Genomic DNA, 27,871 nt, shown 5'->3' on the forward strand with positions numbered 1-27,871 from the left:
GTGACAAGATTTGTACGTCAAATGACGCCCATTATTGTGATAATGAGAAAAGAAAACAAAACCTACAAAAAAGAAGCAATTTTGCAAAAATCACAAAAATTGGTTTTATGAAAACTGGTTGTTCCAAGAAAACCATTTGAGGAAAATAAAACCGTTGAAGAGCAGATTGTATTTCAAAATATAAAAGATGTGAATTTTACATAGAGATGCTGAGCTACAATTTAACAGAAATAAATTTGGCAGATCTCAAAACTCTATCTCTTTGTTTATTAAAAACAAATATTTTCAAAATTCATAGCCAACAAAAGCTTTCGACTAAAAGAGTAGACAGTTTGTCTTGCAACTACTCCGAAAACTAGTTGCGACTGTTTTTAATGAGACTAAGTCATAAGACTATAAAATAACATTAAATACAAGCTGAATTATTAAGTTTCAAAAACAACTTTACGAAACCACAGATTTGAAGCCATTACATTTATAAGATATTAACCGCGAGAATATAACATCTTCATTTGCGTCTCCTTTGATCATCATACCATCTTTTTGAAAAACGACTATCACAAACTGACAACAAAAAGAACCACAAAAACTGAAAAGTATCAAAACTTCACAAAATTTTTCTGAAACAAATTGTCCAAGCCCTGACGACATCATTTAAAAAGTTTAAACAACAGAAAATTTATTGTTTATTTCAACAAAACATAAAAACGAGCTCTTAATAATGAGGCTAATCTACAAAAATGATACAACATTGTAAAATCCGAAAAAAAAAACGCAAACCAGAACAAAAAGGATAAGTTGAAGAATACTATTACTCTTTTTCTCAGAAATGTATTTCGAAAGTCAAAACAAACATTAGTTATTTACCCATATCAGTTATTAAAGTTCAATTGTTTATCTATAGTTGACCATTGTGACCTTCAACTACACAATATTTGGCATATGACAACAAAAATTAACAACAAACAAACGGCAAAAATAAAAAACTACCAATTTCTGCAAGAGAACGGTGTTGCAGCCCTTCAAACTATATGTTATAAAAACAAAAATTATGTTCAGTTTCAAATGATGTAAAGTTTTTTTCAGTTGGATTGTTAAATAATGTGACAAACTACAAAAGAAACAAAAACAACAGCAAAAATGAGCAATTATGGGCAACAGCAAAAATGGACAAAATCAAAAAACTCTGTACAAAAACTCGTAGTACCAAAAGCAAGAAAACCTTCTGTTAAAACAATCGTCCACAAAATTAGTTTTCGTTCTATAAGGAGGAAAGGTTGACCTGAATTTACTGACAATAAGGAAAATGTTGACTATAGTCATATAAAAACTTGACAAGTTCAAAAAATCACAGAAGTTTCGTTAAAACAAATACATTCAATAACATAAGAGACATTAGGTAACAACCGAATGTATAGAAAAGTTTCACTTGCACCTCTCGAGAAAGAAAGTTAGACCTTTTTGTGGTCAAACTTAAAAATCAGACTGCAAAAAGAATAACAATTGAAGGCAAAAAACAAAAATTCAGTTAAATTGTACTAAAACTCTTTCTCAAAGCCATAAAAACCCTTTGGTTCTCTGAAACAAAAGTGTATCTACATTCGGCCTCAAAATTACGTAAATCGGAGCTGTCATTAACGGAGCCGTCAATAAAAAATATTGTCAGTAATTAACATTAAAAGAACAAAAACAAAATATTTTGAAAAAAGGCACCATCGAAATAAAAACCAAAAAGTCTCTGATTCTAAGAGTCCATGATATTATCGAACCTCTCCCTGATTTTGTCGCGCGTCCAGCAAACCGACCAAGTAATCCAAGTATTTGCGAATTAGACCAATTGTTGAGTGGAATTCTTCAAAAATTGGAAAAAAAATCGTATTTTGTTTAATTATCGAGTTAAATCTGCAAAAAAACGGCAAAGTTTTAATTCCAGAAGAACTTCATACGGCGCCTAAATGCAACTAGCGCTCTTTTTGAGATTAGGGAGTCTGTGTTAAGGTTTCTAGGTCACTAAGTCCGACAAACTTTAACAAAATGGACCAAAAAAGCATATTTTGTGCCCTTTTTGATGAAAAAAGTTTGAATTTTGAAAATTTTATGAAAATTTTGGCCAAAAAACTTCAATCAAACAATTCAGCAACACTCTTCTATCTCTAACGGTAATAACAACAATCTGCCGTTAAAAATTAACTTATTTTGAATTAGATTAGCGAAATTGCGCCAAATTTTAGCAAAATTCCTGAAAATGTGAATAAAAACAGTCGAATGTTCACAAAATTTTAAACCTCGATAACTCCCTGTAAAACACGAAAACGAAAAAATCTTTTTAATTCCGTATTCTACGCTGAACGGGCTTTTTAATGATACCACTCACAATTCTCTACGATGAATATATCGGTCGGCCAAAATTGACTGAACAAAAAATAACCCAGTTGAGTATATAGATCCTCCCTCCCCACTAAAGTGGGGGTCGGAACAATAATAGGAACGGTAGACAATGAGCTAAAACAAAAACAGTGATATGAAATTGCTTAAAAAATTGCGAAGGAAAAATTTTTTGCGGTTATTTTTTTGGCTCTCCCTCAAAAATTGCATGTACAAAAATTCCTCTGTCTTTCTCTGATCCTAACTTAAGTTCCAAAAACTACCCTAATCGCTTGTCTCATGTGCAGCGTTGAATTTTAAACACCCTTCAATGACACTTAACCGATTAAGATAAGTATAAGATCACAACTCCTCTTCGTGTGGCAAAAGACAAAAGAAGGACAATAACGGCACCAATTAGCTTCTACAGCTATTAAAAACATTAAATCTTCGGTACCAATTAAGAATACAAGTACTCCACTGAGAAGCTTAGATCACAATCACCCTTTTCCGAGATGGATATGATTTTCCATTTAATTATATATAACAGAAACAAAAATTTAATAGTTCTGTGAGTCCTAGAAGCTTAGTTTAAAAAAAGCATAATAAATTCACAATAGAAAAAGAAAAGGGGGAACTGCACCAAAAAACGCAAAACTTCAGTACAACAAAATTAGTGTTATCTTATAGATAATCTGAAATTACCGAGGAAAACCCACGTAATTGGAAAACCTAGAGCAAACAAGTTTCCCAAAAAGAAACGAAACTCAGCGATTAATTACAATTAACGCTTTTAAAGAGCTAGAGTGATTGAGCATTCATTACCACATTTCGGTCACTAAAAATATCAAAAACAGTTAAAACAAAGCAGTTGAATTTTTAAAGCATTTCTAATTCTAGTTGACTATTGGTCACATCTATAAATTTGCTATAGAAATTTTAAAAATTTCCAAAATATAGATTTGTTTATACAAGAAAACAGAATCTCAAATAGCAGGAAAATTTTGGATAAAAGCTGTGTCAAGTTTTCAGGTTGGGGACCACTGAAAATAATCCATCAAAATTTATTTCTGAACTCTGGTATATTAAAAAATTTGGAGACAACCGAATCATTATTTTCTAACACTTGCTATCACAGCCATCAAAAACTTGCTATGACAGTCATCAACCACTCAGCTATCACAGCCATCAAAAACATTAAATTTTCGGTATCAATCGAGCATATGACTACTCCATTCAAAAACATAGATCACGATCACCCTTTTCCGATTTGGACATCCAAAAATTTTATAAATAATGATTTGATTATACGAGTAAGTAGAATCTTAAAAAACAGGAACAGTTTTCGATAAAAGCTGTGTCATGTTTTTAGATTGGTGACTATTGAAAATAATCCATAAACATCTGAACTCTGGTATATTAAAGAATTTGGAGACAACCGAATCCTTATATTCTAACACTTGAAAACCCTGATCAAATCCAACCGATGAGTCCCAATAATTTGGCCTAAGAAAATGATAGCTGACTAAAAACTTCTAATGTAAGCTCAAAAGTTCAACTGGTACTATTGAAACACTTCAATGAGTTGAACAAAAAGCAAAAAAAACAGCATTTTTCATTACAAGGCTGCAATTGCTATGGAAAATCTTGTCCTTTTGTAGAAATATAGGTTACATAATTAAAAAAAAAGTTACGACAAACAATACTGTGATGCACATAAAACGATATATAACGCAAAAACAATAACTACGACAAAACCCTTAAAAATCTAGAAAAACACTATAATTGTGCTAAAGAGTTCAGTTCAAAACAGCGAGCTGCGGCGGAAAAATTGCAAAAGCTATCAAACTAAGTCCGGACACTTATTGCAGGCGATTTTCACGAACATTTTGCTTCGATTTGAGAGAGAGCGAGAAAAAATTAACCACAATTGCTTTAAAAACAAAAACTGAAATGATTTCAAATTATGAGGACAAAAAATTTCAAATCTTAAATCTTACGTTGTTGAGTCGATATCTTTCTGAGAAAACTCAATTTGCTACTTATGAAAAACCTTTTAAATGCAGTCCAAATTTGCGGAACTTTTTCTGAAATAAAGAATCCATTGAGCAAATCTGTAAACATGATTTGTATTTCTTTATTGAGAAGTCCAACTTCAAACTAAATTATACTATCTTTCAATTAACTATCCAAAATTTTTCCGAAGAAGTCAAAACGTTCGGTTCTTTAGAAGAAAAAACGTAAGACTCTGTTTGAAATGTGCACTTTTCAACGAGTTATAGATTAGTTAAGGTTTTCAGAGAATTCGTTGCTGTTCAAGTATACAATTCAGCAGACAAGGCTGCTGTGGCTAGTCCATCCGGCATCTTATGCGTCAGCTTGTAGTGGGATTTCAAATTGTACCTCTGATTACACTCTTTTCCACAGAGATGACAAATGAACTTTCTACAAGAGTCTTTCAAGTGCACTACTTTGACATGCCTCCTAATCGAAGCATTGTAAATTGAGTTAAATCCACAAATTCTGCATGAATACTCTTTCTCACCTGTCGAAGTACATTGTACTTGCTTTACCAAGTGCATTGGGGAATCATCATCATCGTCAATGGAGCCAGTTTGCATATGAGACTCGTTTAAATTGCTTACCGTTCTATTAGGACCCTTTCCAACATTCAAAGCTGTATTTCTGAAGTTTGCTCTTTTCCGTCGACTTACCGTATTGGAACTTCTGAATATATTTTGCCTTTTCAAGGTCCGCGAATTTGATTGGTCAGTTCCCAAGGTTTGACCAGAAGAATCGGTCGTGGAATCTGAGTTCATAGGTGTTATAACAATAGTGCCTATGGACTTGTCGTAAAATAGAGAGTTGATAAGTTCAAAAGGATGACTGTACCCTTCATACTGAAATAAGTCCTCTAAAATCTCTTCTTCAATTGCCAGAAATATTCCAAACGAGTGAGCTGTCATCTTGATAAGGCTTTAGTGTTCAACTAACAGCATTACACTTCAAACTAAAATCTTGCGTTCTATCAGATAGATCATATCACATTAACCTGTATTCTATCGGAGTCCGGATTTAAACATCTATATTGTCAGAAAACACCGAACCTCTAATATCAATCAATCCCAAGCCTCTCCCCTCTTTGTCGTCTCCATAAATTAATTCCGATACGAAAGCTTTGACTTTGCCGTCGTCGAGTAGTTATTGTCATTTACGAAAAAAAGCATGGTGCTCTCATGTGTTATGAAAGGAAAATCCGAGAGATATACAAACAAATGCAATTAAAATCCTTTTCGATAAAAAAAAGATAATATGTGCCAATTCTTACGGAGCAACGGTCGGTCCGTAATGTAATTTAATATCGGGGAGCTGTTTGTCCGCAGCAAGTTATGACAACCAATAATTGACATTTTTATTGGTCAATGTTACTGGAATGCAATTAAAAGCCTTTTCGATTAAAAAAATGATATTCCTAACATGTGCCAATTCTTACGGAGCAACGGTCGGTCCATAATGTAATTTAATATCGGGGAACTGTTTGTCCGCAGCAAGTTATGACAACCAATAATTGACATTTTTATTGGTTAATGTTATTGGAATGCAACTAAAACCCTTTTCGATAAAAAATGATACTCCTAACATGTGCCAAATCTTACGGAGCAACGGTCGGTCCGTAATGTAAATTAATATCGGGGAACTGTTTGTCCGCAGCAAGTTATGACAACCAATAATTGACATTTTTATTGGTTAATGTTATTGGAATGCAATTAAAATCCTTTTCGATAAAAAAATGATATTCCTAACATGTGCCAATTCTTACGGAGCAACGGTCGGTCTGTAATGCAATTTAATATCTGGGAACTGTTTGTCCGCAGCAAGTTATGACAACCAATAACTGACATTTTTATTGGTCAATGTTACTGGAATGCAATTAAAAGCCTTTTCGATTAAAAAAATGATATTCCTAACATGTGCCAATTCTTACGGAGCAACGGTCGGTCCGTAATGTAATTTAATATCGGGGAACTGTTTGTCCGCAGCAAGTTATGACAACCAATAATTGACATTTTTATTGGTTAATGTTATTGGAATGCAATTAAAACCCTTTTCGATAAAAAATGATACTCCTAACATGTGCCAATTCTTACGGAGCAACGGTCGGTCTGTAATGCAATTTAATATCGGGGAACTGATTGTCCGCAGCAAGTTATGACAACCAATAATTGACATTTTTATTGGTCAATGTTACTGGAACGCAATTAAAAGCCTTTTAGATTAAAAAAAACGATATTCCTAACATGTGCCAATTCTTACGGAGCAACGGTCGGTCTGTAATGCAATTTAATATCGGGGAGCTGTTTGTCCGCAGCAAGTTATGACAACCAATAATTGACATTTATATTGGTCAATGTTACTGGAATGCAATTAAAAGCCTTTTCGATTAAAAAAATGATATTCCTAACATGTGCCAATTCTTACGGAGCAACGGTCGGTCCGTAATGTAATTTAATATCGGGGAACTGTTTGTCCGCAGCAAGTTATGACAACCAATAATTGACATTTTTATTGGTTAATGTTATTGGAATGCAATTAAAACCCTTTTCGATAAAAAACGATACTCCTAACATGTGTCAAATCTTACGGAGCAACGATCGGTCCGTAATGTAATTTAATATCGGGGAACTGTTTGTCCGCAGCAAGTTATGACCACCAATAATTGACATTTTTATTGGTTAATGTTGTTGGAATGCAATTAAAAGCCTTTTCGATAAAAAAATGATATTCCTAACATGTGCCAATTCTTACGGAGCAACGGTCGGTTCGTAATTTAATTTATTATCGGGGAACTGTTTGTCCGCAGCAAGTTATGACAACCAATAATTGACATTTTTATTGGTTAATGTTATTGGAATGCAATTAAAAGCCTTTTCGATAAAAAAAATGATATTACTAACATGTGCCAATTCTTACGGAGCAACGATCGGTCCGTAATGCAATTTAATATCGGGGAACTGTTTGTCCGCAGCAAGTTATGACCACCAATAATTGACATTTTTATTGGTTAATGTTGTTGGAATGCAATTAAAAGCCTTTTCGATAAAAAAAATGATATTCCTAACATGTGCCAATTCTTACGGAGCAACGGTCGGTTCGTAATTTAATTTATTATCGGGGAACTGTTTGTCCGCAGCAAGTTATGACAACCAATAATTGACATTTTTATTGGTTAATGTTATTGGAATGCAATTAAAATCCTTTTCGATAAAAAAATGATAATCCTAACATGTGCCAATTCTTACGGAGCAACGGTCGTTCTGTAATGCAATTTAATATCGGGGAACTGTTTGTCCGCAGCAAGTTATGACAACCAATAATTGACATTTTTACTTATGATATATTTCACATTCAACAATTTAGATAGAACTTATCAAGGTACATAGATCAGCGCAAAAAAAAAGAATTTTTAGTTCACCTGAAACAAAGACAAATTTTACCTTTAAAAGGAAAAGGAAACAAATTAGAACATTTTGCAAAAGAGGGAAACAAAACGTTTTTCAAAACTTTACTCTTAAGTTTGATGTTCCACTCAACATATTAACTACGTAATACAGCTCTTCTGATGCAGAAAAACACCACTTTTCGTTTAAAATTGGTTAAAATCATTTGAGCGAGACCGTCGAAAACACTGGAAATCAATACTTCCAAGAGTAGAAATTCAATACACAGCGGATTACGTCAGACAAACGGCTCTCGATCCATGGATCTTTAGCTTACTGCCCTCGTTATAGCTTCAGCAGAACTACATCTAAACCACATTAAGGTGTTCACGTGACAAGCGACCAGAAAAGTTAATATATAAAACGAATAAACAGATTAAACTTTGTTTCAATCGGAAGAGGATTGGATCTGTCACTAAAGAGAAAGCTGACTGCAATAAGATTGAAACGAAGATGAAGTTCAAAAAATCACTAACTTGTAACTTAAACATAATAAAAACGTAAAAAGAACCATTATTTTATCAAAAAAAATTCAAATTTTGACTCATAAGTTTGATGTTCCACTCGACATATTAACGTAATACAGCTCTTCTGTTTCAAAAAAATTACCAAAAACTTTTTGTTTCGAAAAATGGTCAAAATATTTTAAGAGAGACCGTCTAAAACACTGGATATCAATGCTTCCAAAATAAAGAGTAGAAATTCAATACACGGCGGATTAACGTCAGACAAACGGCTCTCGATCCATTGGATCTTTAGCAACTGTCCTCGAGATAGCTTTAGCAGAACTACATCTAAACCACATTAAGGTGATCACGTGACAAGAGACCAGAAAAGTTAAAACGGCTAAATAGATTAATTTTTGTTTCAATCGAAAGAGGATTAGATCTGTCACTAAAGAGAAAGCTGACTGCAATAAGATTGAAACAAAGATGAAGTTCAAAAAATCACTAACTTGTAACTTAAACATAATAAAAACGTAAAAAGAACCATTAGTTTATCAAAAAAAAAATTCAAATTTTGACTCATAAGTTTGATGTTCCACTCGACATATTAACGTAATACAGCTCTTCTGTTTCAAAAAAATTACCAAAAACTTTTTGTTTCGAAAAATGGTCAAAATATTTTAAGAGAGACCGTCTAAAACACTGGATATCAATGCTTCCAAAATAAAGAGTAGAAATTCAATACACGGCGGATTAACGTCAGACAAACGGCTCTCGATCCATGGATCTTTAGCAACTGCCCTCGAGATAGCTTCAGCAGAACTACATCTAAACCACATTAAGGTGATCACGTGACAAGAGACCAGAAAAGTTAAAACGGCTAAATAGATTAATTTTTGTTTCAATCGAAAGAGGATTAGATCTGTCACTAAAGAGAAAGCTGACTGCAATAAGATTGAAACAAAGATGAAGTTCAAAAAATCACTAACTTGTAACTTAAACATAATAAAAACGTGTAAAGAACCATTAGTTTATCATAAAAAATTCAAATTTTGACTCATAAGTTTGATGTTTTACTCGACATATTAACGTAATACAGCTCTTCTGTTTCAGAAAAATTACCAAACTCTTTGTTTGAAAAGTGGTCAAAATATTTTAAGAGAGACCGTCTAAAACACTGGATATCAATGCTTCCAAAATAAAGAGTAGAAATTCAATACACGGCGGATTAACGTCAGACAAACGGCTCTCGATCCATGGGATCTTTAGCTACTGCCCTCGAGATAGCTTCAGCACAATTACATCTGACCTGCATCAAGGTGATCATCTTACAAGAGAACAGAAACGTTAATATATCAAAAGGACAAACAGTCAAACGGCCAAACAGATTAAACTTTGTTACAATCGAAAGAAGGTTGGATCTGTCACTGAAGAGAAAGCTGACTGAAATAAGATTGAATCAAAGAATTTGTTTTGTAAACATATTTAAAAAGTAATAAGAGCCATTAGTTATCAGCTGACAGCATTAGATAGTTTCACCAATACCTTTTCGAACAGCCAAATGAATGAACCTCTCGATTGGGGAGAAAGTTATTACACTAAAAAATGATTGACTAACAAAACTCAAATTCATAAAAAAAAACGTAAAAAACAATTCGTCCAAACGAATAAAACAACGCTTATCTCTGACAACTTGAACTTTTATGATCCTCAATTGAACGTAAATAGGATGTCCCAGTATGTCATCCTTTATACCAAAAGTTAAATGACTGTATTTGGCATAAGAAAAACAAAAAATTGCAAAGATAAGAAAAGACAAAGCCAAAAACAAACCGAATTATTTCCGATTGTAAAAACCCACGTTGAGACCATAACTGGCCTTGATATAACTCAGGATCTATTAAAAACACGTTGTTTCAAATTTAATCCATTTATAATTTTGGGAAATCAAATTGTAATATTAAAAATAAATGATGCATTTTGGATAAACTTCAAATTAAATTTTCGAAGGGCCGAGGAAACTTCAATTCCAGAACTCTGTCTTAGGAAGCCGAAGTAAACAATATGAGTAACGAAAGCTATGATTTTACCAGCTATTTTCAGATTGTGGTAACGAAGCAGATTTTGTGCACTTTCATATAAAAAATGCTGAATTTTTAAAAATGTGCTCGAATTTTTAGCTCAAAAAGGCGTATTAAACAGTTCAGCAATCCTCTGCTATCTTTATACATTTAAAACCAAAAACATTTTTATTGACAAATTTTCAAAAACAATTATGAAAATTTGAGGAAAAGTTACAGGAAAATGCAACAGTATCAACAGAAATCAGCTGAATGTTCATAAAACTTCATAACTAAATAAATACACAGAAAAAAAAAGAAATTTAAAAACTCCTTATTGATTTGGTATTCTATGCTTTCTGACTGACTTTCTAATGATGCCACTCAACACTCTCAAAGATGAATAAATTGACCGATCAAAATTGACGGAACAAACATAGCCGGCAGATTGCCGGAATAGCTGCGAAAGAATAGACCTGCGTGCCATATAATAGAGATAGAAACAGATACAGATCTAAATTGAAAATAGACGCCGCTCAAAAAACTAGGTAAAAAACATTCAGCGATAAATTAATAATACTTGTTAAAATTCATTCCACAGAAGCCTCTTATTAGGGACCTTTACTGCACAAATGAGTTCCTTTGACCTTAAACAAATTCAAATTAAACTTAAGTTTTAAAGTGCAAAAGTCAATTTATTCATTGAGGTAAGTCACGTATGATCAAAATCTAATCACGCAAATAACCTAAAAACTTTTGCTAAAGCGAGTGAGAAATGACGTCACGCGCGCAAATTCCGTTAGTGAGAGGAAGAAGTCATTCAGAAAATTTGACTTTTTAAGCTTTGCTGTGTGAACAAATGTAAAACGAAAAACAGGTGTCAGACGACTAAACAAAAACATACCCGGCAGATTGCCGCAAAATAGCCGCCGTTGATTCCAATAAGCATGATTGGGATTGAAAGAATAGAAGATATTGAAAAAAAAAATTTTTGTACAAAAACATTTTTTAAGTCCGATTTATTTTGATGGCATTTCGTAGTTGAACATAACGTACTTCTGTTTCTTAGAGAGAGGCTACAGGGGCTACTATCAATACCAATAAGCATTAGAGATGGTAACTAAGACTTATAGGAACGACGTTCAAATAGCGGGCATCTAAAATTGGGCTTTATGGGTTTATCCCGTTTCTATTTCTGACATCAATTTTTTACACCGACTCTGTTCATTTTGAATTGCTTTGCTTAGCAACTGATGTTCAAATTCACTTTTAGCAGAATGAGAGAAGAGAGAAACTAGCCTAGAGAAGTCAAAAAGATTTCACGCAAAATGTCAAAAAAGCGGCAAAATGGTAAAGCGAAAAAAAGTTTGACGAAGTAAAAAAAAATACGAGCGCAATAATAGCCGGCTGAGAAGATGAGGGCGGCTATTAAAAAAAACCAAGAGCACCGCAATATAGCTTCGCTCAGCTTACAGCTTCGCAGCTATAAAAAAAAACAAACCCAGTTGAGCATATAGTTCCTCCCTCCCCACTAAGGTATGGTCAGAAGAATTAGTACACCTATGGATTTCCATTAATTCTCACGGGCTTTTTTGTTTTATCCCGTTTTCTTTCGATCCGACGTAAAATACATAAATGCATTAAAATGAACAATCAAACTGGGCTTCTTTCTGAGAACTCAACTCTGGTAGGCTTCTCCTTAACAGCCGCAGGACTAACTGATGTGCATACAAGCTTAAAAAATGTGAAGCAGTTTTCAATCCAGAGTGCCAAACATAAGAAGACTATAGCAAATGACAGTAGCAAATTTTAAACTTTGAGATAATTTGAAATAATTCAGAAAGGCTTATTTTGAAAGTCTATTCACAAAGCATTGAAATTCAATTTCACCATATTAATACTAAAATTGAACATTGAGCGGTATACTAATATTAACAAAATTAGATCAATTTGATAAATCATTAAGTACGTAGCATATTATAAAGATAAAAATGATTTTAACTTTGCACCATGAGGAAGAAAAACGACAAAAACACAACATCGAGTTTAACTTCAAAAGTTTTCAAACGAACACAACTTTCTGATTGACTTCTGTCACACAAAATGCTTTTTATAACATTTTTTCCTGTCCTTTAAGGAGAAAAATTTTCACATCAGCTCGTCAAATTTAAAACAACTAATAAGAAGCCCAATTGCAATGCCGCGAACTTAGGAACTCCCATGATATCAACTTCAGATCACCATTGAAAGCACATCAGAGGACGTGGATTTTTCTTACCTTCATCGGAATTTCGACTGCACTGACCTGCAGTGGCCACATTCCGCCCAGAATTCCAGCTTGAACCGATACGCCAGTTGCTACCGCCAGTTCCGGGTCAACTTTTGGTGGATTTGATAAGTCGCGGTCAAAATATTCACCTATCACTTCACGGACCCTTGGAACTCGAGTTGATCCGCCAACCAGCACAATTTCGTCCACATCTTCACGCTCGAGCGAAACTTCCTCCAAAACAACCTCAATAGGTCTCAGAACTTTCTGGAATAAATCTTCGTTGATTTGATTAAAAGTTTGTTTTGTGATGTTGAGATCCAGTTCTACTGGCATTTCCATTTTGATATGAATGAATTCTTGGTCGGTTAAGTCTATCTTAACTTGGTCAGCTAGCAGGCGTAACTTCTGCAGTGTAGCTTGATCAATAGATCTCAAATGAGGCGAAGGAACCGTATTAGCTTCACTAGAGGTTTCAGAAGTCAGAACAACTTGATCGCTTATTTCAGTCTCTGTAGTGTTCCCGTTTCCCTCGATCGTTAGGTTTGATTTTTCCAAGATATGATTCAACAGACGATGCGTGAAATCCTGTCCCCCCAAATAGCTGTTTCCCGCTATGGCTGCGGTGAGAAAGATTCCACCTTGTCTATTCAACAATGATACGTCTAAAGTTCCTCCACCAAGATCCACTACTAGCACCTAAAATCAATCACAAGATGTCTCTTGTTGGGTATCACGAGGTATGAAAGCAGCAGGTTACAGACAGAACCAGATCTGTAAAAATACCTAATCAAATCATCCGCTGGTTAAATCTTATTGGTAACAAACAAGTGCAAAGCTGAAGTGAAGCGAGAAAGCAAATGTTTGTTCAAACACCGTTTTCTCACTCTACTTTAAATTTAGAGCGAAAAAATTTCACGCCGAAAAACCACCCGCTTTTTCGCTCCAGTTCCTGTTTCGGCGTGACCAAAATCACTACTCCAATTTGACTTCAAAAATCATGAAAATGTGTGAACAGATCTTAAAAAAAAAGACAGCGCCCCAATACAATTCAAATTCTTTGAATTGTAAAAAAAACCAAGAGCACCGCAATATAGCTCCGCTCAGCTTACAGCTTCGCAGCTATAAAAAGGGAAATTTTACTGAACGATATTTTTCCTTTTTCTATCAAGCAATTAACAGTCCAATAGTACTACTGATGCGACAACTATATTACAGCACATACCAACATGCTGCTGAAAACAGATTTTCCTCCCTATGTAAGTAATTTTACAAACCATTTGTATTCCTTCCTCCTCATGCAGTCCATACGCCATCGCAGCAGCAGTCGGCTCCTGGATCACACGCCACACATCAAGTCCAGCCTTCGCTGCGGCTTTTTTGGTGGCATTTCTCTGCACTTGGTCAAACTCAGCCGGAACACTCAACACTGCCCTGTACATCAAAACGAAATGATTCACACTAGCTATAAATCTATAAACTTTGAGTAATATTGCACCAGGACAGAACTTCGGCTATAAAAATCGAGTGAAAAAGAGAAGCACTGTTTAAAATCAAAATTTATCTTAATAATCGAACACTATCGGGCGATCTGCTCTCAAACGACGAGAAAGCGTGATGTGGCTTCATTTCACTAGTCTCGGGCAAAATATTATCTCACAAGTTTAGCATCGAGGAAGCAGCTATAATTTATTCGAAATGGAATCGGCTCACATTTGGCAGCTTAGCAGTTTATTTCTACGCCTCTGATAACTGAAAAATTCGTGAGACGAAGGAGCAACAACAGGAAAATCTGTAGGCACATTTCAATTCTGACTCCAAGCAAGATGAGCAATGGACTGGTGCTTTCACAAGGGTTGTCAAAAGAGAACAGCATTTGAAACAGTCGGCTGCCCTTGAGCGTAAAAGTGTTCTAAACGAAACACAGCGCGTTTAAGCAGCGAAAGCCTTTCTTTTCTCAAAAATATATCTGCACATTGATTCAAAACATACTTTTCACGTTAATACTTATTATTTCAAGACTCTTTTATTTGTTTATAAATGACAACTACAATGCGACAATGAGTACGCAGAATCCCGTGTAACATCAGAGGTTTTGAGTAACCACAAACCACCACAAACAATTGAGACACTTTACAAGGAGGTTGAAGCTCTTAGAAAAAAAAACAAGATACTGAGGTGCAAAAACTTCGCACAAACCAGAAAAATTAAAGATAGACTACCAGCAAATATGTTACGTATCATACGTTGAAATTGTTTAGAACTTTTTGAGAATGAAGTTACTAAGAAATAGCATAAAGCCTGTCATAATCTAACAAATACTGAAACCGAGTTCCAACTTCCGACGGTCATATTCAAATTCATATACTTTGACGACAAGTTAAAAATATTTGAAAAGAAAACAGTGCTACGAAAAGTGAAAAATCATACCAACGGAAAACACATATATTTGAAAGAACCACTGCCTGAAGTAGAGTCCCAAATCAAGGCCCAAACGGCCAAATGAAACATGATTGTAAGCACTCACAATTGTACTGTGTCTGTGTTGGTGGACAAAAGACGAACATAAGCCAACGTACAAAAAAACAATGAGATTGATGAGCTGAAAAATGTAAATGATGTCAAAAAGAACAAGAATCCACGACTAACTAACGTTAATCCGGAGGATAATTATCCCCCGCACTAAAGAAGCAATTAATTAGATCTTTCTGAAAAAAGAATAAAAAAAAGAAACACTTGAACATATGATAATTAAAATCTTTGTTTTTCTATTCAATTGATAATTCTGATGTCCTCATACAGTATTCAAGTGCTGAATTAGTTTTGAACTTTTAACGGCGGAAGAGAAAAAATTACTTATAAGAGATCACCATATTGCTTGTGATTTCCGCAACTATTCATTAGCAAATTGATATACGCATTAAGCTGTTGAAGTTCGATGGTTATCCTGACCGATACTCCAAACAGCAACTCTGTGATTTCCGCAGAGTGATCTGTAGCATAAAATTATGCCTATTTTTTTTTTACTGTGCATCGTTTTCCGCAAAACTTTTTGTTTCTTTTTAAAATTTTGAATTTTTTTTCTTTGGCTTCTTTTCGTGTCTTATCAATGTGCGACGAATGAAAGTACCACAGTAAAAAACTTGTTGGGAATTGGCTATGCTTTGCAGCGTTCGCGCTTTAATAAAATTTCTTTCAAAGCTAAAATAAAAACAACGTTAAAAAAACTGAACTAAAAACTGGTTTACTACAAAACATTAGATCTCTGTTCAGAAACTACGATGAATTCAAAATATTTGTGAGCGACTAACAACAACCACTTAGTTTTATGCATAAGGGAAACATGGTTAAGTAATAGTGATAGAAAAGAATTGTTTAATCTTCCAAATCTTGATACCATCATAAGCGCAGCGAGGAATAAAAGAAGTGGCAGTGTTGGTATTATGTAAAGTGTAGTACTAAAGAGAAATTCTTTGGAAAACAGGAGAAAAACTTTATCCAGACTATCTCTATACTTACCAAACAAATAATTCGAAGCCGTTTCAAGCTACATTTGCAAATTACAAACCCCCAGCCCCAGGTTGCTCCGAGAAACCTTATAATACAGCGGGAAACATTTTAGACAAAACTGTTGTGAAACCAGATATGCCACATATACACTGTGGTGACTTCAAAGTAAAACTTTTTTCATAAAGGAAAAAAATAAGCAACTGACATCCATCTTGCAAGCAAATGGACTGAATACTATCGCGACCTAATACTGCTAACCACTGGTGGGACCTAATACTGCCACTCGGGAGACAAAAACAACACAAACCTCCTTGTTGTATTTCACAAACTTCCGTTCCCTTCAAAATGTCAAAAAATGCTGTGAGTGATCACTATTGTGTTGAAACGCAGATAATGGAAACAAAGGCAGGGGATATGAGCAAAGAATCCTGCAGTTCCTGCATACGGTCCAAACTGCAAAACCCCAGAATCATTGAAAAATTATTAAAAAATGTTAAGTCCCGTGTGGAAACTTTTAGCAGATGGCTTAAACAGTAAACACTGCATTTTCTTCAAAAATATTTAGTTAGAGGAATTCTGAAATAGAGAATTGCATCAAGTGCTGCCTGTAAAAAAAATTTCAGTCAACAAATAAAAAATTTGGATTGACAACGAAGTTAAAAACGCTGCTTCCAGGAAAAATCATTCAAGGCAATTGTACCTCAGAGAAACTTCATAGAAGCAAAACGGATATGATGAACAATCACATTTAGTCAAACAAATAGTAAGAACAAAAATGAGACAATTTTATCAAAAAGATATACATAAGACTGTCGGCAGCGGTAATAGAGAATCTTTTGAGGTCGTAAAAAAGCTGTCACGTGACCCAGAATCAACACAACCGTGTTTTTCTGAAACAAACTTGGATTTTTTAATATTTTTTCCGAAGAAGGCAAAAAATTGACAGCTAATTGTGATAGTAGCTTGCTAGAAAGCTCAAGCAAAATATCTGAACGTTACAAGTTTCTCTGTAAAACAAAATCTAAAATGATCAAAATTCTTTGCCAATTGGAAAAAATACAGCGTTGATGCCTTTAATCTTAACACCTATATACTAAAAAAAGCATTGCCTTTTCATTATCTCCTTTAATATGCGAAATTTCAAACAGACGCATGGAGTAAGGGTACTATCCCAAAAGCTTGAAAATAGCGAAAATAATTCCGGTCTGTTTTCAAAGATGGAAATAGAACTGACCCATCAAATTACCGGCAAATATCTATCGTACCAGCAATTGGAAGTCTTCGAGAAAACATTATACAGTAGAATTGTCTCTTTCGTGAACAAAGAATATCTCCTGAAAACAATTTGGCTTCAGAGAACAACGATGTACAATTGATGCACTCGAAGAACTTGTTGAGAAAATGAGACCACCCTCGATAAATACAGTGGGAGCTAGATGCACCTTCCTCGATCTTAAAAAAGCCTCTGACACTGTTGATCAACAAATTTTGTTTTTTAAAAAAATGCTCGAATTGCGGATTAAGGGGCGTGTCCTAGAATTACTGAAAACATGTCTCAGTAATAGAGTGCAATTTACTCAAATTGGGGTAAAAAGCTAACAACACAGAACAAACCCGGCAGATTGCCGGAAAATAGCCGCCGTTGATTCCAATAAGCATGATTGGGATTGAAAGAATAGATATTGAAAAAAAAGGATTTTTGTACAAAAACATTTTTTAAGTCTGATTTATTTTGATGGCATTTCGTAGTTGAACATAACGTACTTCTCTTTCTTAGAGAGAGGCTACATGGTGCTACTATCAATACCAATAAGCATTAGAGATGGTAACTAAATAGCGGGCATCTAAAATTGGGCTTTATGGGTTTATCTCGTTTCTCTTTCTGACTTCAATTTTTTATACTGACTCTGTTCATTTTGAATTGCTTTGCTGAGCAACTGATGTTCAAAATCACTTTTAGCAAAATGAGAGAAGAGAGAAACTAGCCTAGAGAAGTCAAAAAGATACCGCGCAAGATGTTGAAAAAGCGGCAAAATGAGGTAAAGCAAAATATTTTTTTATTCGACGAAGTAAAAAAAAATAGGAGCGCAATAATAGCCGCCTGAGAAGATGAGGGCGGCTATTAATAATCAGATTTGGCGTACCCCAGGGCTCGATGTTGTGACCTCTTGTTTGCTATCTATATAAACGATATTGGTTTTGCTACAACGCGAACTGGAACAATTTTGTATGCAGCTGATACTGTAATTTAACCGAAGAGGACCTGAAAACCAAAAGTGATGAGCACCAAAAAAGCTCTAGATAGATCTTCAATTTGGCTCGAAAAGAATCGCCTCATATTGAATATTGATAAAACAAAAACAGTTAGGTTTTACAAAAAGAAAAATACCCATTACCTAAACACTCTAAAAATTGAGAACGTGAAAACATACAATGTTGCAGTAAATAGGTAGCTTGGTATCCTACTGGACAAAGATCTAAGTTTCCAACATGCTGAGTCCAAAAGAAAAAAATAACCTTCTGTTCCTTATTCTAACGATTAAGAAAATCTTTAAGCACGAGACAGCTTGTAACAGTTTATCAAACATGTGCAGCCAGTTGCTCGGTTCTGGAGTTCTAACATGATGATTAACAGAACTGCTAGAATTTTCACTTTCAAAAATAATTATGAATCCATAACAACCAAGAAAGAAACTACTCATTTACAACGTATCAAAGCTACAACTCTATGAAAATTGTAAAAAAGCAACAAAAATAAAAAGGAGCAAAAACTCAGTTTCAGGTTCAATTTCCGAGGATAAGTTTCTTAAATAAACGAATGAAAGAACGAGATCTAGGAAACTTTGTCGACTCAAAAACTAATATGCTAATTTTTCTATAAGATCTAAAATCAGGTAGATGATAAACTGCTAACTAGTATATTTTCCAAACTTTATAAATAACATTCGTACTAAATCAAACCTTCAAGTCAAAGATTTTTGTCATAAATTCCTTGACAATTACATCATAGACAATTGTGAGTTACTATCTAAGTTTAATAATAATTAATTAATTCTGTATTTTTTGATATTGTTAATTTTCCTGTTTTCTTATCATCAATTACCACAGACATTTCTCTTCCGCTTACGACACTTGATAACAGTCCTCTATGGCCTAATAGTGCTCTTCCAGAGTTATATAGATTTTGTCTATGTAAATATACATAGATATTTTTTCTCTTGACCTCTGGAAACAATTTATTATTATTATCATTATTGTCAAGCTGAACGAACTGCATCCTGTCCTTTGAGATACTATACTAACAGGTTGAGCAACGCCCCGTACTTAGAAAAATATTTGCTTCTGTCGAGACACGCTCTTCAAAAATGCATCTCTTGAACATTTTTGAAAAAAAGGGTAAGTTTAATAAGGTGATTGCGCGATACCTTGTCATATCCATAAATATTTACGTTGATGGTCACAAAAGTCACTAACGCCGACCACAAGTAACCTTCAATCAGGACATGTATTCAACTGAACCTATTTCATTTAATTGAAGTAAGCAAAAGTCAGTTTGAAAGTGAGGTAAGTCACGTCTGACCAGTAAAAATGACATCATGCACACAATTGTTTGTATGCAAATCTTTGTACAGCAACGAATTTAATTGTTTCCTTCTTTCTTTATAAACCAAAACTATAGAAGACAAAAACTATAATACTCAAAAACGCGGCAACCTATTGAAATAATGCCAAAGTTTCTATCCGAGTATTCTTCATAGAGAACAATCGGCACAATTGAAATCAAAAAGAAGCATTGGAAATAATTCCAGACACAAGATAAAGGATTGCACTGTTGTTAAGCCCGAACTCTGAAAAATAACAGTCCTTTTAACAATCCAGACGCCATTATCAGCTAATCTATTCAGAAATTAGTATTCAAAGTTATTGACCGACCTCGAGACGGGTCGTCCCAGACAGTTAGTGGCAGTTGTACGCAGATAATGCAGGATATAGGCACCAACGTCTTCAGGCGAGAAGAAGATGGAAGTTCCATTGGAAAGCACGACCTGGAACGAAATCGGCAAACCTGAAGCCCGCAACAACTACCACAGTTCGATTTCTTCAGCGGCTTAAATGTATCTCCTACTTTATAAACCAACTATAAGCTACAATAAAAAACGAAATCACCGGAAGCTTAATTGATCCGAGCAACTTCATAAAGTCGTTTAGTGGACAGGCCGATTATTTTATCTAAATTGTGTTAACTACTACCTGTTTTGGGCCACAGTTTCAGCGATTTGAACTGATATTAATCTATCTCCGAGCTTTTCTTGGAAAACCATTCTGCAGTTGCAACAAATTCGTTTTCGATGAGCAAGAGCTCCGAGATAAAAAATGCGAGCGTCGATTTCTCGGCTGGAATTGCGGTGTTAGTTCTGAGTTTACCTCAAAGAAAGCTCTGCTTCTATCGGGGGTCAAACGTATTGTAAAAGGATATCTGTCTTTAATTAGTTGGAAATCTTCGTCCGACGTCTGTTGGAAACTGCGCCCAATGAATCTCTTGGCATCATAAATTAGATTGGCTGATGGGATGGCAGGGGCCTGGTTGAGAGCTGCTTTGCCGACCAGAACTGTGCCGTTGTCAGGCAGAATCGCAATTACACTTGGAATGCATTGAGAGCCCTGAAACAGTTTTAGATCACGATTTCTCGTTGTGACTGATATTAGCAACTTCAAGATACATGACTTCAAGAATTAAAAAGCCGCCAAAATTACTGAGCAAAAACCCACTTTGTTCTTTTTCTGGACACTCTGACTTGCGAATTATACCCACACCGAGCACATTTAAAATAAGAGAACTTGATGCCAGTCCAACCTTTTTCTTCAGAAATTTAGACTATTTTTATCATCTCAGACTAACATATGTGATATCAGACTATGCGTATCACATATGCGGCTCCCTGGATCTAGAAACTCTCAACAAAAAATTTCAAGAAACTTGCTTTTCTGGAAAAAGTTTTGGCACCCGTTTGGCCACAATTTCAGGTCAATTTAGGCTAACCTTAGATCGAATCTTTCTACAATTTGTTCTTATTTCGATTATTTCCAAGCCGGCTATATCAAGGCATTCTAAAAGCAAAAATTATTTACGTTCCTAACATTGTCAATAACTATAATTCAAATACAAAATGGCTTTTTCAAACAAAAAAGAAAAATTTGGTCCACTTTTGATCAACTTTTTTATTTCAACCATATGATCAATTGTACTGTCTTGAACTGTGGAATATTGTAACTGTGGAAAATTGTAAAAATACAAAAACTTTAAAAAGTCGACCAACAATTACCGGATGGGCAAATAACCAGTTCATGTTTAGTAACATTAAGATTTTAGGAAAAAAATCGGATTAAAAAACAATTTCTGAGAGTTTCTTTGTTTTTGCTTTTTATTTTCTCAATATAGAATTTAATTTTCTCCAGTTATGATTCCTGTTAAAGAAAAGAAAAAACAAAAATATGACTTCTTATGAAGAGCATGCTCACTCGATCTAGTCGCCACGATCTAGTCGACTGTTAAGAAAATCATAACATTACAATTTATAGAAATTGGATTTCATCTGAATGTCAGTCTTTTATAAAGATCTCACATTCTGACTCCTTTTGAACCCAAACATTGATTGTGATTTTAGTCCTGCGAGAGCAGTACAGTTATCAGAACGGAGTCGCTTAAGGGCGTCAAAAACCAAAGCAGAAATCTGAGAGAAAACATTTTCGCGATCATTTTTTCAGTGCGGTATTTTGACTACTGCTTTCACTGTCCGACTTCATCACAACTTCATTTGAAACAGTAAACAAATTTTCTCTATTTTCCATTACAGTTACTTAGATCAACTGCTCTACTGTTTTCTTAATAGTTCATTCTGGTGATTCGTCTAGAATCTCTAAGGACTGGTGTTCTTCTCTTTGTGAGACAGGCAAGGATTCATCACTCAAAAATTTTCATTTTAAAGTCGACGCGCTTCGTTAGTTACGGTACGTGAAAGAGAGCCGACGTTAAAATAGCCGAATATAAAGAGCGCCGGAAACAAAATTAATTTAAAAAGCCGAAAGCAAAAAATTTCTTTGATTACCCTAAATTGTTAGACGAATACGGAGAAAAATATTTAATTGGGTTAATTGCTCAAATGTTCGTTTGTGATAGTTTCATATCAAGTCCCACAAGCCGCTGAGGCATGGCCAAGGCCCGCGATAATTTCAAGATAACTATTTATTAATTAATTCGCTTTCAGTTTCTGGTAATAGAAAAAATTCAAATTTCATTTCTCAAATACAGCGTTATGATTGGTTGGGAAATTGGTAGTCCCATTTCAGAAGGCAACTTAATTTTGTCTCAATTTATCCACTAATAATTTCAATAAATTTTGGCTCTTTCAATCGGCTCTTTTAACTTCGGCTCTTTTACAATTCACCGTTACTTACACACAATTTGGATTTTGTACGGAACTTGTTTTCACTTCACTTTTCTTTCGTCCTATTAAAAAAGATTTGAGGCGTCAATTGATCCGTCTTTATTAATTTAGGCGACCGTTGTAAGGAAAACAAAATAAATTGTGTATATCAAGTTCCTGGCTGTTGTATTTTGTTTTTTTTACAGATCTTATTGGGCCGCTATATATGTGTATCATCAATTTGAAGCTTTGTATACAGCTAATAGTTCCTGAGACTCTTGGCACATCTCTTATTAGAGTTTTCATCTTTCATTCTCCTAAGACTGTCAAAAACTATAATTCAAATGCAAAATAGCTTTTTCAAAACAATGGATACAAAATTCTTCCCATTTTTGATCAACTTTTTGATTTGAATCATTAGAACAATTTTACTGTCTTTTCTCCAACTTTTTAAAAATAAAGGAATATTGTAAAAATATATCACAAACTTTCAAAACTCAGTTAACTTCGAGGCTGTAGACATAGCTTGCGATGAGTCACAATTGAACGAATAGCAACCAGCAGCTACAACATGTGTCGTTAACCAGTTAATGTCTACAACATAGACAAAAAAATCAGCAGAAAAACAACATCTGAGAAACTTTTTGGTTTGCTTTTATCTTTTCAGAATAGAATTTGGTGTTTGTCCAAATATAGTTCATTTTTTAAAAAAAGAGAGACAAAACGAAAATAAGGCTTTTCATGAGCAGCATGACCTCAAACATGTGTCGTTAACCAGTTAATGTCTACAACATAGATATTTAAAAAAATCAGCAGAAAAACAACATTTGAATCTTTTTGGTTTGCTTTTATCTTTTCAGAATAGAATTTGGTGTTTGTCCAAATATGGTTCATTTTTCAAAAGAGAAAACGCAAAAAAGGCTTTTCATGGGCAGCAGAAAAAAAACATCTGAGAAAATTTTTGGTGTGCTTTTATCTTTTCAGATCAGAATTTGGTGTTTGTCCAAATATGGTTCATTTAAAAAAAAAGAGACTAAACGCAAATAAGGCTTTTCATGAGCAGCATGACCTCAAAAATTTGTCGTTAACCAGTTAATGTCTACAACATAGATAAAAAATCAGCAGAAAAACAACATCTCAGAAATTTTTGGTTTGCTTTTATCTTTTCAGAATAGAATTTGGTGTTTGTCCCAATATAACTCAGTTGACTATTAAGAAAATCATAACTTTACAATAATAGTTATTGGATGTTATCTGAACGTCCTGTTTTAAAAGATCTCACATTCTGATTCTTTTTGAACAAACACTGGATGTGAATTTAGTTACGCTGGAGCAATTCAGTTATCATAACGAAGTCGATTGAGGGCGTCAAAGCTAAAGCAAGAGTTAGAGAAGATTTTCGCGATCAATTTTTAAGTATGGCCTTTGACTTACTTTTGTCGCTGTCCGACTTCTTGAACTTCATTTCAAACAGTAAACAAATTTTCTCTATTTTACATTGCAGTTACTTAGATCAATAATGACATTTTTATAAATTTGATGACTTTGACGCACTTTCCCTAATTATAAAAACATTAGAAATTGTTTTATGAGCTCTTACTAATAGTTCATTCATGAGATTCGTCTGAGAATCTCTACAGACTGGTGCTCTTCTCTTTGTGAGACAGTCAAAGATTCATCACTTTAAAATTTTCATTTTAAAGTCTATGCACTTCGTTAGTTACGGTACGTGAAAGAGAGCCGACGTTAAAAAGAGCCGAGTATAAAGATTGCCGAAACAAAATTAATTTAAAAAGCCGAAAGCAAAGATGCCTTTAATTAACGTAAATTGTTCGACGAATACCAAGAAAAGTATTTAATTGGGTTAATTGCTCAAATGTTCGTTTGTGATAGTTGCATATCAAGTCCAACAAGCCGCTGAGGCATGGCCATGGCCCGCGATAATTTCAAGATAATTATTTATTAATTCGCTTTGTTTCTGGTACTAGAAAATATTAAAAATTCATTTCCCAAATACAGAGTTATGATTGGTTGAGCATTTGATAGTCAAATTTCAGCAGGCAACTTAATTGACTGCAAAATTTATCTTGACTTATCGGCTAACAATTTTAATCAACTTTCAGCACTGTTTCAGTCGGCTCTTTTAACTTCGGCTCTTACAAGTCGCCAAACACAATTTTTCTGTTGTGCGGATCTTGTTTTCCACTTCACTTTTATTTCATCCTATTATTTAAAAAGATTTGAGGCGTCAGTTGCTCCATCTCTTTATTAATTTAGGCGACCGTTGTAAGGCAAATGAAAGAAACTGTATTTCAAGTCCCCGTCTGTTGTATTTTGTTATTCAAATGTGTAGAAAGGTGTATCATCTTCTATTTGAAACGTTGTATCTAGCTAACAGTTCCTGAAACTTTTGGCACATCTCTTATTAGAAATTTTATCCTCATGTCACTTCTGTACATATTTGTATTTCCCAATTAGTTCCACTCACTCAAGATATGTTTTTTTATATATTATCTTACTTGTTCTGTCAAACAAAAAATAAAGTTGTATCATTAAAATAACGGCATTGATTTTGAAAAGCCTCCGTGGATTTGATAATGATGCCTGATTTGATAATTAATGTAACCATGGTTACATGTTTTGTTATATGCAAAATTATTTGAAGTTTTTAGTGCGTGCTTTCCTAGTGTGGCAAGTTTGACCATTTTCTGATCATGTAATCTATTTTTCCAATAACTTTGAAAATAGACGTCTGAAACAGGCTAGCTCTCAAATAAGGAGTTTCGTATTACATCTTTTGTTTTCTCTATATTGTTTAGATCCATTTGATTTTTCGCAAATTGAAAACATAAACCGACAAACGTCCAATGAATCGCTCTCGAACGACAGGCGGGGATAATTTAATTTAGGTGTGATACTCAGAATTTTTTTGGGTTCCAAAACTCGGACCTGGTAGCGGCTATTTTATAGCTATTTATACCTCCATTTCATGACCCCATTGCTAATTTGTCCTCACTTAGTAGTTTGTGCTTACCCAGGAAGCCAAAGTTCAAATAATTTCACAGCAAGTAAAATCTTAAGGAAACTGACGTACATGGTGCTCTGTAATATGAAGTTTCATAACATCTTTTTTGTTTTTTATCTCAATTATTCAGGTTAATTTCTTATGATCAGTTAGTGTAGTGAAATTTATATTTCATGGTGTTTTTGTCAAAAAAAATTCATTTGTTATAAAAATCATTTTGCTATACCTACTCCATCTGCTTTTGCAACATTTTGCGTAAATGTATTTAGATGTCAGAACGCTAGTTTTACTCAATCAATCTATTTAAAATGCATTTATATAAAAATTGCTGAGCCGCAATTTCAAAAATATTGAAAAATTTTTGTTCTTGATGTACATTTTAGCTTCACCCGAACTAGTTAGTCAAAACAACACAAAATACAATCTTCAACAGTGTACTAAATTCTAGACGAATTGAAAACTTTGCTTCTGCGGTTTCCGTTTCATGTATTTGGTTGGCTTTCGAGTATCAGGATCAAGCATGCAAATCTTTTGTTATCGTATAGTATGAATTAAAAGTATTCAAATTTCTACAGCCATATTTGCTCGTGCTTGTAAACAGTGATGTTCCTGTGAAAGTGCGTGCAGTATCAAACACAAAACTTTATTGAATTGAGGCGATAGAAATGGCCTTAAAATGGTTATGGCTATCATATCTGCTAAAGGTCAAACAAAAACCAGAAGTGATGAAGCTAAACAAAGCCATCATTAGCTAAAAACTGGGACTGAGCTGATTTTTGTCGGTATCTAAATTTTGACACACTGGGCGCAAATGAAGAATGCCTTCGTAATGCAAGATTACTAAGGCTTTTTGATTCCTCAGAAACTTATCGTATTTTTTCCAAACTTCAGAAGTTGCATATGCTATTTCATCAGGTTTTCATTGCTTGTCAATTAACCAGAAAAAAACCATAAAAATTTTGTATCTGTATAACATTATTGACATTTTTACAACTATATTTTTTTGGTTATTGACCACAGTTAACTTCCTGGAAAAGCACGCAGTATTAAATACAGATAATTCCGAATTGGGAACTAGAAATTCGGAATTGACATTAAGTTGTAATGAGTTCTCAAATTATGCCAAAAATTTTTTAAAAAGAGACCGGATTAACTGACTAAGCTAAATCATTTTTTATGCTGATGTATCATAGCAACAGCCTTCTTTTCACAATTTTCGAAGAAATTAAGTGCGAATAAAATATTGCTTCGTAATTTTAGGTTACTAAGGCATTTTGGTTCATGTGAAAACATTGTTTCACTGCGGCTTTTTTCAGATAATGCTTCACTGTTGCTTTTTGTTCGAAATCAAGCTAAAAAGCAGTCGCCATTTTGACAGTAAAATGCTATAAATCAATAAGTGCTCGGACGTTTCTCCAATGCTGTGTCAGAGATCGTGATTAATGCACTATACGCTTCCAAATGCGGATGTGAGGAACATTTTGTGCCACACACACAGAATCATTCGAGCCTTGTTTATTCAAATTACATCAAACCTGCGAGTAGTGGTCTCTGCAAAATTTGTAGTTAGAAAATTGTACCTCCTTTAAAAAGTTAAGTTTAATTGCATAAACTGTTTCCAATTGCTCAAAAGAAAAAGCTTTGACAACCTTGATAAAAGGTCAAGACTGTTGTTTCTAAAAGCAAACTAGCAGCCACTGGACTACATACCACCACTCTTTATTTCATAACACTTTACAGCTGCAGTATTTATCAAAATCATTAAATTTCCATTTTTTAAAAGAATAATGCCCAGAGCTGATATCAACATCTTGTCCGCAAAGAAGCACCATGAACAACAATATTCATCATATTTCATACCTGGTCTGTTAAGAAGATGGTGACGTTTCCCGAGACAGGATGATAAGCACCCACGCATGAGAAGGTGGTGCCTAAGTCCAGACCAATGAAGGTGGGCTTTGGTGGTGGGAGGTGTCTCTGGCCAAAGTAGCCGACCAGCAACACTGCTAGGAGGCCAACTCCAATGGCCACAAAACCACCAGACATCAACTGAAATTATATCAAACCTGTTAAGCTGGAAATAAATACCAAAAACACTAAAATACCAAAAGCATTGAGAAGTTCGGAGTGGCAAAAAATGGCTTAGAATCAGTGCAAATTAAAAATTAATTTAATTTAAACAAACCGGCCGAACTTCATCCCACATTGCTCCACTGGAAAGTGCAAGTACATAGAAAGAAAGAAAAAAAACTCTTTTCAATCTACGCAGGACGC

At 34.3% G+C, this 27,871-nt stretch overlaps 1 protein-coding gene across 1 annotated transcript; it reads right to left on the reverse strand.

Annotated features, from left to right (window-relative positions):
* Positions 1–12,228: 12,228 nt before the first annotated feature.
* LOC142349263 (heat shock 70 kDa protein 13-like) lies at positions 12,229–27,681 on the reverse strand. Its single transcript, XM_075400706.1, has 5 exons — positions 27,458–27,681; positions 20,573–20,809; positions 20,081–20,193; positions 13,915–14,071; positions 12,229–13,336 (listed from the first exon to the last, which is right to left on the reverse strand). Exons 1-5 carry the CDS (start codon positions 27,641–27,643, stop codon positions 12,623–12,625), a joined length of 1,407 nt encoding a protein of 468 aa, XP_075256821.1. The 5' UTR covers positions 27,644–27,681; the 3' UTR covers positions 12,229–12,622.
* Positions 27,682–27,871: the final 190 nt, after the last annotated feature.

Source organism: Convolutriloba macropyga, chromosome 11 (assembly GCF_964194025.1).
Source record: "Convolutriloba macropyga chromosome 11, txConMacr16.3, whole genome shotgun sequence".
NCBI lineage: Eukaryota > Metazoa > Xenacoelomorpha > Acoela > Convolutidae > Convolutriloba > Convolutriloba macropyga.

Coding starts and splice junctions, on each gene's coding strand:
- LOC142349263 (XM_075400706.1), bottom strand. CDS start 27,643: ATGTCTGGTGGTTTTGTGGCCATTGGAGTTGGCCTCCTAGCAGTGTTG. Junction 20,810..27,457: donor CCATCTTCTTAACAGACCAG/GTATGAAATATG, acceptor AAACTGTTTCAG/GGCTCTCAATGCATTCCAAG. Junction 14,072..20,080: donor CTGGGACGACCCGTCTCGAG/GTCGGTCAATAA, acceptor TTTGATGTACAG/GGCAGTGTTGAGTGTTCCGG.